Here is a 14,792-nt window from a genome sequence, read left to right on the forward strand (position 1 = left end):
CACGCACACACACACGCACACGCACACGCACACACACACAGTTTCTAACTTCCTGTTTGGCGTTTCCAGAGCAACCGGACCCCCCCTCCGACCTTGAGCTGACGGACCAGATGGACCGGAGCGTCCAGCTCACCTGGATCCCCGGGGACGAACACAACAGCCCCACCCAGAGTGCGTACACCTCCTACCTGTCCGGTGCTCCTCCGTTGCACCTAAAGTGAAAGAGAACATAGCGGAGTATAGTATAGTCGACTGGCTGGAGATGTGTCTTTGGCGCCATCTAGTGGTTTGAAATGGCCACTAGATAAACGTGAACAAGTTTTGATACAATAATGTAGAAAGAAATACAATACAATGCACACTTTTATTGAACCTCTATTTTACCAGGAAGAGTCTCATTGAGATTTAAAACCTATTCTTCAGGAGAGGCCAAGACACAAAAACCAAAAACTGAAAGGACACATACTCACAAATCACCTTTTACAGTAACTTATGGCCCCCTTTACAGTAAAACACACACCCGATACAATACAGGAGAAGGGAGACGCCCTGAATCCGATCTTATTGTATGTGAACATTTATTAAAAAATGGATGGATGAAATCACAAAAATTGCTACATTGACCTCTCACCCCCATTCAACCTCCCCCCCCCCCCCCCCCCGTCCACAGAGTTCGTGATCCAGTACGAGGACCTGCTCCACCAGCCCGATGTGTGGGTGAACCTGACGGAGGCGGCGGGCTCCGGCACCACGGCGCGCCTGCAGCTCTCCCCCTACGTGTACTACTCCTTCAGGATCCTGGCGCAGAACCACGTGGGCTTCAGCCAGCCCAGCCGCCCCTCGCGCCAGTACCGCACCAACCCCGCCGGTGAGACGCCAAGCCCCGCCTCCACCCCCCCCCCCCTTTGATCACCATGGTTACGGCGCCACAGGAAACCCAGTCAACCCAAGTGGTTTTCCAAGTGTGGATTTGTGGACCCGGTAGTGGGTAATGGGAACCAGGTGGGTCGGTTCCCCATTTGGTTCCCGACCCAGCCTTAATAAACTACTAGCCTTAATAAGGCTAGCCTTAATAAACTACTAGCCTTAATAAACTACTACCCTTAATAAGGCTAGCCTTAATAAACTACTAGCCTTAATAAACGACTAGCCTTATTAAGGCTAGCCTTAATAAGGCTAGCCTTAATAAACGACTAGCCTTAATAAACGACTAGCCTTAATAAACGACTAGCCTTAATAAGGCTAGCCTCAATAAACTACTAGCCTTAATAAAGGCTAGCCTTAATAAACTACTAGCCTTAATAAAGGCTAGCCTTAATAAGCAACTAGCCTTAATATGGCTAGCCTTAATGAGCTATTGTGTAAACGATTCTAAATCAATTATGAAATGAAGGATTAATGACAATGTACCCATGTCTGTTTAGTTTGTTTGTTATAAGTATGTTTGCGCCTAAGAGGGTCAACGGGAATCCAGAATTAAAGAATACCATACATAGAGAGATGACAATTATCTATAGATTTTATTACATCGCAATGGCAATGAGTTGCAATCATATTCTGCATACAATAATCGGTCGGTCCTGGGACAAGAGTTCCTCCCTAGGTTGGTCATGGCATGAAAATGTGTGGGCCGCCCTGTATTAAAGGACACCCCCTAACTACAAGCCCTCTAAAGGGACTGAGAAGCCCTGAGAAGGACCACAGAAGAGGGATGGTTAGGACGACAATAGTTGGCAAGGGCCTAAAATATAAGCAAGCTAAAACTGTTCGGAGACAACCAAGAACGAAGTAAACAATTAGCTGAATGTATGTAAGTGAATTGAGATGTTGGTATCCTTTTATGTGAAATGATGCACTAATTATATGCAATGATTCTACATTTAACAACATCTATGGATTTCTCTTCCAGCGCCCGATGTTAATCCGTCAGATGTACAGGCATCCGGGACAGACCATAATAACCTGGTCATTTCTTGGAAGGTACGTTACAGCAAAAGAAATTAGAAAATACTGCTCTTACATTGTAATTAGACTGTAAGGTGCTTTGGATCAATTCGCCTGATTACTAAATAGTGCGACTAATCCTAAAGTAGACTGCTTCATGTACTGCGTGACTTTTATCTGGACTCTCACCACAGCAATTCCAGTATAAGTGAAACAAACAGACCTACTATAGACCCACACTATCCACCTTACATAAGTGCATGCACTTTTGTGATCGCTGTTGCTATCTATTGGGTCACTCAGCACTTTAACCGAAGAGACAGGGAGTTCAGGTATCATTATATGGGGGCAGCTTAGCTCAGGAGGGAGCGTGGGTTGACTTGTCCCCAGAAGGTTGCTAGTGCCATCGTAACAGTGTGTCGATGTGTCCCTGAGCAAGACACCTCATACGCACTCACTGCTCCCATGAGCCTGCTTTCGCCTTGCATGGTTGTCTCCTCCCTCGGTGTGTGAAGGGTTGTAAGTTGCTTGGGATAAACGCCCTAAAAGTCAAAGTAAATGTACTATAGACCCATACTATCTACAGTCTAAAGGTGCACTCACACTAGGCCATCTGGCTGTGGCCGTTGGCCGTTTTCACACCTAACCGTGCTCAAATGGCCCCATTGTTCTCTGGCCTGCACTCACACTAGGCCATCTGGCCGTGGCCGTTGGCCGTCGCAACTGTGGCCTGGCCACGGTAGGCTCTTGTACATACGTCATCACGTCATAAGTAACACGTCATCACCAAGCTTCCGCTGCATGGACCATAATAAAGTCTGCCGCCAGTCAGAGTTCTAACAACAATGGACAACAACACAGAGAACACAGTTCGCACTTTGCTGAGTCTGTTGCTTATTTGGATATATGTTTACCGTTTAATGGGAAAGAAGGCTCGTCGCCTTTATTATGTCCGTGGTCGTCGCATGGACTATACGTCATCCAGCTCAGGTTGCGTAGCCGTGCGTGTGCGCGTGTCGACTCATTAGCATCTGTACCGTAGCGGCCCGTACCGTAGCAGCACACCTCTCCCAAGTGGCCAAATTGGCCTGGCCTGGCCAGACTGGCCACACTCACACTGGCAGATTTGAGCACGGTTAGGTGTGAAAACGGCCACGGCCACGGCCAGATGGCCTAGTGTGAATGCACCCTAAGTATCTATTGAGTCATTCAGCACTTGAACCGGAGAGGCGGTCAGTTCAGATCTCATTAAAGACCAGGGCAGAGTTCAGGGTTCGAACCCCCAACGTGTGGACGTTGGGGGTTCGAACCCTACGCCCCTCCAGCTGCTCCTGCCCCCTGACCCCTCTCCCCTGTGACCCCGTGTCCAGCCGCTCACCGGCCTCCAGGCCAACGGCCCCGCGCTGCGCTACAAGATCCTGTGGCGGCAGAAGGACGCGGACCAGGAGTGGGTGGAGGAGACGTTGGCCAACGCGTCGCGGCACGTGGTGACGGACACCCCCACCTACGCGCCCTACGAGGTCAAGGTGCAGGCCGTGAACGACTACGGCAGCGGGCCGGAGCCCCAGCTGGTGCTGGGCTACTCTGGGGAGGACTGTGAGTCGGTTTGTCCGTCGCCGTGAACGCATGATGGATTCCAGCGGGCTTTAAAGTCCCGAAGAGTCTTCTGTTTGTAAAGAGTGGTTCGCGAGACTGCATGTTAAGAGATGTGATCAATCTTCTCTCTTTTCGCTCGCTCCCTCGCTTACATTCTTTCTCTCTCACTCTCTCTCTCTCTCTCTCTCTCTCTCTCTCTCTCTCTCTCTCTCTCTCTCTCCCTCTCCCTCTCCCTCTCTCTCTCTCTCTCTCTCTCTCTCCCAGTACCCTCGTCCGCTCCTGAGGGGGTGCAGGTCATGGTTCATAACAGCACCCTGGCGGAGGTGCACTGGGAGCCCATCTCCTCTTCCACGGTGCGGGGAAAGCTGCAGGGATACAAGGTACTCATTTGTGTTTTGGGTTTTTCACTTCTAGTTTCAGTTTGAATCCTTATTTTAATTATTCACTTATTACTTTTATTATTCACCTTTGCACGCCTAGTCGTCTTCTGAGGGAATATGAGCGCGATACTTATTATACGAGAAGCAAAAAATAAGACATAAAGTAAAATAAATGAAAAGCAGTCATGTGACGAATCTAAACCCCCCACTCCCCGCCCCCCCCCCCCCCCCCGCCCCCCCCCCCCCGCCCCGTCTCCAGGTGTACTACAAGCGCGAGCGGGGCGTGCACGAGACGGAGGCGGAGGCCCCGGAGGGCGCGGCCCCCCAGACGGTGACGTTCGGCGGGGACCTCAGCGAGGGCCGTCTGCCCGGGCTCCGGCCCTACAGCGTCTACGACCTCCACGTCAGCGTGCTCAACGGCAAGGGCGAGGGGCCCCCCAGCCCCAGCAGGAGCTTCAGCACCCCCGAAGGAGGTCGGCCTGTGTGTGTGTGTGTGTGTGTGTGTGTCTGTGTTTGTGTGTTTGTGTGTGTGTGTTTGTGTGTGTGTGTGTTTGTGTGTGTGTGTGTGTGTGTGTGTGTGTGTGTGTGTGTGTTTTTGTGTGTGTGTGTGTGTGTGTGTGTGTTTGTGTGTGTGTGTGTGTGTGGGTGTGGGTGTCGGTGTTTGTGGGTGTGTGTCTGTCTGTCTGTCTGTCTGTCTGTCTGTCTGTCTGTCTGTCTGTCTGTCTGTCTGTCTGTCTGTCTGTGTGTATCTATGTCTGTGTCTGTGATGGAACAACACAACGTTAAAAAATGGCACCACAATGTCACCAACAAGAATGTTTCCAAATGTTTTTACTCTTGGCCAACGTATTTCTTTGTATTTTGTGTGTTCTTCTCACAGTGCCAGAGCAGCCTGGCTTCCTTGAGATCTCCAACCCCAACGTGGACTCCCTCACCCTGGAGTGGGGCCCGCCACTCAACCACAACGGCCGTCTCACCGGCTACACCCTCAAGTACCAACCCGGTGGGTCTGTGGGCGGGCCCTCATGACGTCACCTGCTGTAATGCCCTGCTCGCCACCAGAGGGCAGCACACAAAGTGTCGCGATATATTTTAGTCATCAGAACTTTAGACTAGAGACTCACTTTAATTTAAAGCATTTAATCATAATAGAGACCTTACTTGCAAGCTACCCCACATAGTTTTTCATACTCAAATATAAATTATCAATCTTTCAAGGAACCTCATCACTTGACGCGTGGCTGATGCGGCCATATCATATTTGATGCGGTTCTAGAAGATGAGATCATTGTGTCCTACTTACTGGCGCCTTATGGGCCAGTAAACGGCAGCATAGCTTCTGCTAAGTAGCCTTTTGTTGCATAGAAGTCGAGTAACTATCAATGCACAAAATTGTTGATAAATAGCAACATAATTTATTTTCTTCTGAACACAATAGCAAAAAAATATATTTCAATTAAAAATAATACGCTGACAAATCGTATCCATAAGTTTGCCCATAAAATTGAGTTAAATCATGTTCTCCCTGTTGGTCTCGGATCCTCAGTCAACAGCACCAGCGAGCTGGGCCCAGCGAAGCTCATGACCATAGCGGCAAACCAGACCTCCGTCACCCTGGTCAACCTCAAGTCCAGCACGCTCTACAAGTTCTACTTCTACGCCACGACAATAAAGGGCTCTGGGCCCAGCATCACGAAAGAGGCCTTCACCGTCATGGACACGGGTATGTTTAAAAAGTCGTTCGGTTACACGTCTTGACGCCGAGAATCAACGGGTTCAAAGGTGAACTGAGTGGAGAGACCCACACTATGGTGTGTGTTTAACTGTCACGGATGACATAAGGATTTTGAAGATTTTTTTAATAATGGCGCATTAAAAATGGTGATACGATGAAGACTGTAATAAGAATAAGATTGAATTGAGTCTCAAGCCTGTAGGTTATCCTCACTTTTTGGCGAGACAACATTTTCGGACAGTCAGCTTCCACATCAGCCTCACTGAGATGGAGTTGTCATGACTACTCCGCCCATCAGGGGATTGGCTGGGCGGTGTAGAGTCAAAAGTATATGTGGTTAGGCAGCACATAACCGTTGAGAATAACGGACAATACTTCTCTATTTGGATAGCTGGATGAAACAATTTGCAATGCAGCAAAATGTGTAATAATGTGGTTTCTCATTATTTAACAATATGCTCTTATTGTTGAAATATTTGTCATGCTGTTAGATTTGATACTGTTGGATACTATGGGATCTACACTAGAGTCCTAGTCCAAGTGTGTACCATGGAAAATGAAATAAGAACAGAGACACACTGACTTTTCTAAACTCTTTCTCACTCCCTTTCGCCTTCACATCTTACTGTTTCTCTACCTTTGTTCCCTTGTTTCTGAAGCTCCCTTGCTGCCCACTGTTGAACCGGGCCAAGGTAAAACAAGGAGTCCCTCTAGGCTAGCTTGCATGTCCACGGTCTAACCATTCCAAAGATGAACAAGTCTATAGAACCGCTATAACTAAACCTAGCATGCCTGCATGCCTCCCTCATGTCCGATCGCGACTGCTTCGTCTTTCAAGCAGCCCTGATTGTCTCCGATAGCCTCATAAATAAATAAGTCCTTGCCTATGTAGTACGATAATAGCTAGCTTCCTCCTGGCATGAATCCAGTTCAAACCGTGCCTGATCTATTTTTGGTTTTCCTCCTTAAAATGAATCGAAGATACAGAAAGACTGAATGTAAAGGCATGCTTTGATGCTTGCGCCTGCTTTAGCTTCAGGTTCACAATAAACAATGTAATTTATGTGTATACAGAACTGTATATTTTTGAAAATGTGATGATATAGGTGGCTCTACAGGAAACGGGGCATGCAACTCTATCTCAAGGACCACGCCTGGGTGATCGAATCACAGAATGTCTCTCCTGGCTTCACTAAAGCATCTGTTTACAATGTAAATTGGAAAAATACTCAAAAGAGAATCAAAGGAAAGGAGGATAGTTTAGCATGCGCGCCTGCCACGAATGTCAACAATTGCAATTTATAATTTCCATCTTTTGGAATCCACAAAGCATAGCAGTGAATCGCCATGGAAACACTCTTATCGCAAAGACCAAAGTATTTTGCCATAATTGTCATTCGTGGCAGGCGGCGCACGCTAAACGCTCTCCAACAGAATGTGTACAACAAACTAACGCTGACAAATTATATTGCTAAAGGTCCCATGGCATGCTACTTTATGGAAGCTTTAATCTAGATATTAGTGGGCCCCAAACACAGCATTTGAAGACGTTCCCGAAATTCAGCCGTTGTGCAGAATTACAGCCACTATGAGCCAGTTGCACATTGAGCTTTCCCCAAACGCGCCGTTTCGGTGTCTGTAGCTTTAATGCAAATGAGGAGGAGCGAGGCGGGTCAAGGAGGAAGGTGGGGGTGTTGCCCTGAGCAGCTTGCGGCCACGGTACCATGCGCCCTGTTTACAGTGGATGTATCGCAATGGCGAGGCGCACACAGCCTTTGGCCGTGTTCTGTAAATATTCGACATCATATTCATCATATTATACATAGATATCTATATCATATAATATATATAATCGGCCAAAAATATATAATATATATAAACGGCCAAAAGCTGTGTGAGCCTCCAGACGATATTATGAATCTCAAAGTGGTCCCTCGGCAGCGGGAAGCGGGGCTCAAGCGGGAGACATTTGCGGGCAACAATCCCTTTCTCCTCCATGTCGTGGTTCATGTACTTCAGGGAGTCAAAGCCAAAGTTCCTTTCCCCCAATTCCTTCTCAACCATGGCTGAGATAACCCCCACTACGAGTCTCGTTGTGGAAATACCAGAGACGAGAGTCCGACGTGTTATGCGCCATAACACCAACAGCAGAACGGTTATCCAAATAACAAAGAAGTGTAGAACACTTGCGTAACAGTGTGTTTGTAATCAAACACACACACACACACACACACACACACACACACACACACACACACACACACACACACACACACACACACACACACACACACACACACACACACACACACACACACGTGGCGCTCGCACGGTCGTATCTCATTGGCGGGCCAAATTCTCTGGGCTGGCATGGCAGAGAAAGGGGAGGTGGCATCTCCCCTTATGACGACATACGGGAAGAATTCCAAAACGGCGCGTCTGAGCTTCGTTTTTCCAAAGACGGAGCAGAATGCCTAGTGCTCCTTTTACACCCAACATGATTTCTAGCTACTGGGGGAGCATAGGTAGGCTAGGGGAACTCATATTAATGTTAGAAAACCTCAGTATGTGAAATTTTCATTCCATGGGATCTTTAAAGGATGTTTTAGAGAGGCCAGGAGACAAGGCTACAATGGTTTTTAACCACAGACCGGTATTATCCTTTAAGTTTGTTAAAACGGACTGCAATGGACCAAACATCGGGCTATGTCATGCGTTGTGCTATGTTAGCATGCTACGTTAGCATGCAAGCTAGCGGCTTTGACTCGAAAAAATCCTAAAAGTGCTACTGCAGTTCAAAGAGCGGCTGGTGCAGTACGCTGTCAACGTGTTGTTGTTCACCGGGTCCGTTGCCGTGGTAACGGTGTGGCCCCCCTGTTGTCTCCCTCTTCTCCGTGTTCCTTCCAGGCCCCACCGAGCCCCCACTGCCGACCCCCTCCCCCTTCACCCCGACAACACGCCCCCCCGTCCTCAAGGGTACAAGCACTCCCCCTGCCTCCCTAACCTCACCCCCTCACCCCCCTCACCCCCTTACCCCCACACCCCTCCAACCTGGACCTCCCAATCTGGACCTCTCATCACACCCCTCACCCCCCCCCAATCATAACCCTCACCCCACCATCACTCTCCTCACCCAACCATCAAAACCCTCACCCCACCATAGCACCCCTCACCCCACCATCACAGTCCTCACCCCACCTTCAGACCTCTCACCCCTCCCATCGGACTCCTCACCCCCCCCATCCATATTTGACCTATGACCTTTACCCCTGTACCACAACCCCATTTAATGCCACAATAACCTTTTTATATTCTTATAGTATTTGTGTCTATCGTCATTTGATACAGCATTGAATTTTCTAGTAAATAATCAATGATTCATTTGAATCAAGGTTGATTTAGAAGATCTGCTTCAATGTACTGTCAAAATGTGTTTAAACTGGTTGAAACTGTAGAATTTTTCTGACACAAATGTTCTAATGAATCTGTGACATGGGAACAGAAAAAGACAATTACAACTGAAAAAAAGTGGCCCACCTTATGATAGTGGGTTATCACTTATAACTAACTGAAATAATGTCCTGGTTTCTACCCAAATGAAAGGGTCGTAGAGATGTCTGTAAGTCACATCATACATCACATCGCAAACCAGATTTATGAAGATAAAAGCTTATTACATTTTTGGCGGTTTGTTTATTTGTATTCATTGATCAGCCACTGTTAATCGATATTTCGATATTCTGCCCACTGCTTCCTACTTTTTTAATAAGTGCATAGCTGTCTCTTGAAAAAGATCTGTATCAACCTGCATTTTCATTAAATGAAATGTATTAACATTATAAAAACATTGGGGCAGCCAAACTCCCAAAACGTGAACCATAGATTCAACAGATCTGATGTTCATCCATCAGCATGCAGTAATTGGTTGGAGTAATCCATACAGTACACACTGTACACTGGGGATAAAGAGGTTGGTGTTTTGTGTCCTTTGTGCTTAGCGCGTCCACCGGGGCCTGTGTTCGGCCCGCTCAACGCCACGGCGTCCGAGGACGGCGCCATGCTCAATTGGGAGTACTTTGGACAACCTAGGAATATATTTGTGGAGTACACTGTGGAACACAGTAAGACTCGCACCCGTCCTGGAATATACGCATATATTTCCTCAGTTCCAAAATCGTTTATTTTTGGTCCGGTGTCTAGTTTCCATGATGCGTAAACACTGCTTAAAGGTTGTATCAGCGACGTTGGGTGACGTCACTTCTGTTGTAATTTGAAGCGAGATCCCAAACAAACAGAGCCAGCTCGCCCCTCCCTTCCGTGTTTCGTGCATCCAGTAAAAACGATCATGAACGCAGCGCAAAACCGCACAACACCCAACCCTTGTCGGTGATTGGTTGGAATGCTATTTATTTTGGTTTCGAGCGGTTGGTAGCACCATTTGTTTTTTTGTATACGATCTCGGAGCATATAGGCTGCCAAGAGAGATGTGTTCTTTTGATGGCCTGCTTATTGGACGGGCAGCTAGCAGATCGTGAGGAAAGATCAGATGAATGTGATCGTTATTGTTTAGGCCTAGAATCGCTGATGCAACCTTTAATAATAAAAACGAATCTGTAAGCGATTAAAACGTAAAAAAAACGTTTGCCTTTATGTGTCACAAACCACTCAATACAGCAAAAATAATTCCCATAATTACCTTCATCACTCCAACCTGACCTGCCATTCGTCTTCTTCTGGCCACGCCCACTCCCCAGGTAAAGAGGAGTGGAAAAGGGAGGCGGTCAATAGCTCCGCCCATTCGTTCACGATAAAGGGCTTGAAGCCGGGGGTGTCCTATAAGGTGCGTGTGGTAGCTAGGGACCCGGTGACGGACTCCATGGTCCACAGCACGGAGGAGGAGCTAGTCTCGGTACCAGGTGAGGCTGCATGCCTCCACCCCTGTTAGATTCAGCTCCACCACACCCCGCCGGTAGTTGTCGTCGTCGCTGCTTCTTCATCCGCTTTTTGTGGTCGTTGAATGGGTTTTGTTCAGGTTTTTGGTTTTGGTTTCAGTTTCATTGTTTTCGTTGCGCCATCTGCGTTCTCCACATGTGGATTTTTTCTTATCCAATACTCAAAGTATGAATGAGTTGACAGAGATATTCAATTTTTGCTGCTTTGGTTTGTAGCTTTTTCATTGTTGCCTCGTGTGAGTTAGTACTTGTGTGAATGCAAATGGATGGATGTGGTGCGGAAGTCCCATTCATACTCATTTGCTTTTGTGTATTAATTAATTTGTATTCGTCCTGTAACAAATTGAGGGAATCCATGCATATTTATTTTGTGTTCCTCAAAACTCATGTTCATGGTTTATATATTTCTTCCCTTTAACCCTCATCTCTTTCAGCTTATAGACATTAACTTTTTAACAATTTTCCGTCAACAGTTGTCAAGTAGACATTGCATAACATTGTATATTCTCTCTCTCTCTCTCTCTCTCTCTCTCTCTCTCTCTCTCTCTCTCTCTCTCTCTCTCTCTCTCTCTCTCTCTCTCTCTCTCGCTCTCTCTGTGTTTTGTCTTGCTATTCCGCAATGTCCCTGATTCTGATTTGTGGTCTATCTGTCTCTCTCGCTTGTCTTTCTCTCTCTATTTGCACCTTTTTCTCTCTCCCTTCTCTTTCGTTCTTTCCCCCCTCTCTCTCTCTCTCTCTCTCTCTCTCTCTCTCTCTCTCTCTCTCTCTCTCTCTCTCTCTCTCTTGCTCTCTATGTCTCTCTCCCCAGCTGTGGCCAACCGGCAGGTGGACATTGCCACGCAGGGCTGGTTCATCGGGCTGATGTGCGCCATCGCCCTGCTCATCCTCGTCCTCCTCATCGTCTGCTTCATCAAGAGGAACAAGGGAGGGAAATACCCAGGTGAGAGAGGGGGAGAGAGGGGGAGAGAGGGGGAGAGAGAGAGAGAGTGAGAGAGAGAGAGAGAGAGAGAGAGAGAGAGAGAGACTGAGAGAGCATTTAGAGAAGATAAAGAGTGAGAAAAAGGTGAATAAAGAAAGAATTAATTTGATTGTAATTCTAACAAATTAAAATCAAATTAAAGCTCTTGAATCCTACCTCATTCACATTTTTTACGTATCTTCCTATGTACCATTGTCTGAAATGCTTGTGTTTTAAGAGTCCTCTATGAACACGGTTCCCTCGTCTCGTCCTGTCTTAGCGTTGTTTGCTGTGTACAGTGATGTGTGTGAATAAAGTTTGATTTCGTATCGTGATCCCCAGTGAAAGAGAAAGAGGAGGCTCACCAAGACCCCGAGGTCCAGCCCATGAAGGAGGACGATGGCACGTTTGGAGAGTACAGGTGAGGGTGGGGAAGGACCGAGCATACTGTAGGAGCAAACATTTATTACAATGTTTACCAGAATGGAGATGATTACGTCAGGCCACCCGGCTGTTCTGTGAAAACGACAGAGATGAGGCTAGGGAAGTTGATGGATCATTGTGCTCTCATAGCAGAGCAGAGAAAAACAAATCAAGATCATGGTCTCAAACTGTTTACTGATGTGAATAAAAATATGTTATTATTTTATAGCTTTGACCAGAAGGCTGTGTTAATCCCAAACCCAATCTGATAGTGAATTACACTGCATATAACAAACTACGAACCCGTCATTACCAGACGCTATAAACCAGGCAACGTCTTTTGTTTCAAAACCAATGTCTCTTTATTTTTGTAATTGTATTGAAACATGGGGCATCTGTGAACCAGGCTACTTTCCTCTTACATTGAATCTGTGTACAGTGTTGTCTTTTGCATGCAAAATGCTTTTTTCTTGTCAATTTTTTTTTCTGTGTGTATTGCCGTCAAAGTGTGCGTTCTTGTTTTTCGGTGTTTGTGTGTGTTCAGCGTGCTACTGATGTCTATTGTAAGGCTGACCCACACTTAAATAGACATAGTCACAAGCTATGTGTGTCCACAATGGCTTTTTATGTGTCTTCCTGTCCATCATGTTTTTTATGTTCTGTTCTGTTTTGTGTTTTTTTGTCTGTTTGTTGTTGTTGTTTTTTCGGTCGACATAGGTCAATAGAAAGGTAAGGATTGGATGTGCCAAACTAGCATGCAGTACGTCACAACTCACAGTCTCCTCCCGGCTCGAGGCCGTTGTGGATCTGTATCTCCTGAATATCTGCCTCTTTAAGTGCATTAGTAATGCATTACTGTAAATAGGACACTTCAGCTTTGTCGTTTAGAACGCAACACCTTAACAACAACATTAGATTAACACTCTGGCTTGCTCGATCTTCGTAGTTGTACTTCGGATAACTTTCAGTTTTATCTGTGTAGATTCGATGCATTTTGACTGACTGACCGTAGGAGATGCATTTAGATTGTAGGTATGAATGAGTATGCCCAGCATGTTTTAGAAGCGTTCAACATCATTAGCAGTGGTCACGCACCCTGGATTAACACAGGAACACAGAGCAAACCCAGAATATGAATGCGGATACATTACAGCGTGTAGAAATGGATGTGTGATGTATTTATGAGGTATAGGGGCACGGCAGTCTAGGGTGTTTAACTCACAGCCCGAAGGCTTTGGGTTTAATTCCAGTGGAATCAACAACAGAAAACACTAAGTCACGTTGGATAAAAGCTTCTGCTAATTGACCTAAAGACCTAATGTACAATGTAAAATTGTATAATGTACAATGGAAAAATGTACATTTTACAATATAAAATTCAACTGCAGACAATGTAAAATTGTACATCAGGTGTTATTGTACATGTATAAAAGTATGCATGCATGAGCAACCGTTTAGTCATTAGAAGTCCCTTTTATACAAAGCGACTTACAAACAATAAAAAAATAATAAAAAGCAAACAAACATCCACATTGAAGTAGCTCAAGAAAACAAACAAGTAAAAAACACAGCGTATAAAGAATGTATAAAGAACTGGATAGAGTGCAGATCACGTGACCCCCCCCCCCCCAACACACACACCCAGGTTACTGACCACTGCCGTCTAACACCCTCTCTCCAAAAACCATCCCCCAAAAACGCCTTCCTAACTTTCCACTCTCCCCCCCCCCCCGCCGTTGCCGTTAGCGACACGGAGGACAACAAGCCGCTGAAGGGCAGCCGCACGGCGTCCAACGGGACGGTGCGGCGCGACGAGAGCGACGACAGCCTGGTGGACTACGGCGAGGGCGGCGACGGGCAGTTCAACGAGGACGGCTCCTTCATCGGCCAGTACAGCGGCAAGAAGGAGAAGGACACGCACGAGGGCAACGAGAGCTCCGAGGCGCCGTCGCCCGTCAACGCCATGAACTCCTTCATCTAGCCCGGGGAGGGAAAAAGGCGGGAAAACGTGAGGGGGGAGGGGGGGGGGGGCTGTGGGAAGGAGGGGGTGCTGGTTAGCAAGGGGGGGGTGCCTGGAGCTTCGCCATCGGAGGGTTGACTTTCTCCGCCGTCGGCCCGCGACTTGTTTTGCGGCGAGAATGGTTTGCGTCGCCATCGTCTTCGAAACCGGGCGGGTTCTTTAGTTTCCTTTTCGTGTGATGACCAGTTTCAGCTCGTGGCAGTCACTGTGGTGTGAACTCACCCCCCGCTCAAGTCCTCCCCCCGTGCACCTCCACCTCCACCCCCACCACCACCCCCACCACCTCCCCCACCCCCGGGCTCCCACCCCGCCCGCCGTTTTCGCTCCCCTACGCCGGTTGCTTCCAGGAGGCGGCGAGGAGCTACAGCAACCGATTTGCGACCGTGGACTCGGCTACCCGTCGCTATGCTATTCAATCCAACCTACCCCCCCCCACCACCCCCCGCTCGCTCGCTCTTCCCATCACCCCTGGCAACCCCCCCCCCCCCCACACCCCTCCTCGATGCGTGACTCAGACCCCCCACCCCTTCACATGAGCGGTCAAAGTAGAGATGGAGAGGAGTGGCTGTTTGGTACAAACTCTTGCCTCGCAAAGACCGAGCCTCAGAGGACCGAGAGATGAAAAAGGCGGAAAGCAATATGGGAAAAAAAAAGCAGTTGGAATGTAGCAGAGGGCGTCCCCACCGATCGACCAATCAGACAAGCCGAGCACGAGTAGTCGGAATTACGTTAATGTATTGCTGTGTGGGTGTCTGTGCAGTTTGACTGCATTTGGAAAAAAAAT

General features: G+C 47.5%; 1 protein-coding gene across 1 annotated transcript in view; it reads left to right on the forward strand.

Annotated features, from left to right (window-relative positions):
* Positions 1 to 13,969, forward strand: part of LOC130372886 (neuronal cell adhesion molecule-like) — a 56,555-nt gene extending 42,586 nt beyond the window's left edge. The window contains 16 exon segments of the mRNA XM_056579047.1: positions 42 to 171; positions 671 to 868; positions 1,910 to 1,980; positions 3,315 to 3,540; positions 3,805 to 3,920; positions 4,180 to 4,393; positions 4,801 to 4,923; positions 5,467 to 5,643; positions 6,315 to 6,347; positions 8,563 to 8,631; positions 9,654 to 9,776; positions 10,410 to 10,571; positions 11,416 to 11,547; positions 11,908 to 11,986; positions 12,706 to 12,717; positions 13,735 to 13,969. Coding sequence (XP_056435022.1) covers positions 42 to 171; positions 671 to 868; positions 1,910 to 1,980; positions 3,315 to 3,540; positions 3,805 to 3,920; positions 4,180 to 4,393; positions 4,801 to 4,923; positions 5,467 to 5,643; positions 6,315 to 6,347; positions 8,563 to 8,631; positions 9,654 to 9,776; positions 10,410 to 10,571; positions 11,416 to 11,547; positions 11,908 to 11,986; positions 12,706 to 12,717; positions 13,735 to 13,969 — 2,100 coding nt within the window.
* Positions 13,970 to 14,792: the final 823 nt, after the last annotated feature.

Source organism: Gadus chalcogrammus, chromosome 19 (genome assembly GCF_026213295.1).
Source record: "Gadus chalcogrammus isolate NIFS_2021 chromosome 19, NIFS_Gcha_1.0, whole genome shotgun sequence".
NCBI classification, from domain to species: domain Eukaryota; kingdom Metazoa; phylum Chordata; class Actinopteri; order Gadiformes; family Gadidae; genus Gadus; species Gadus chalcogrammus.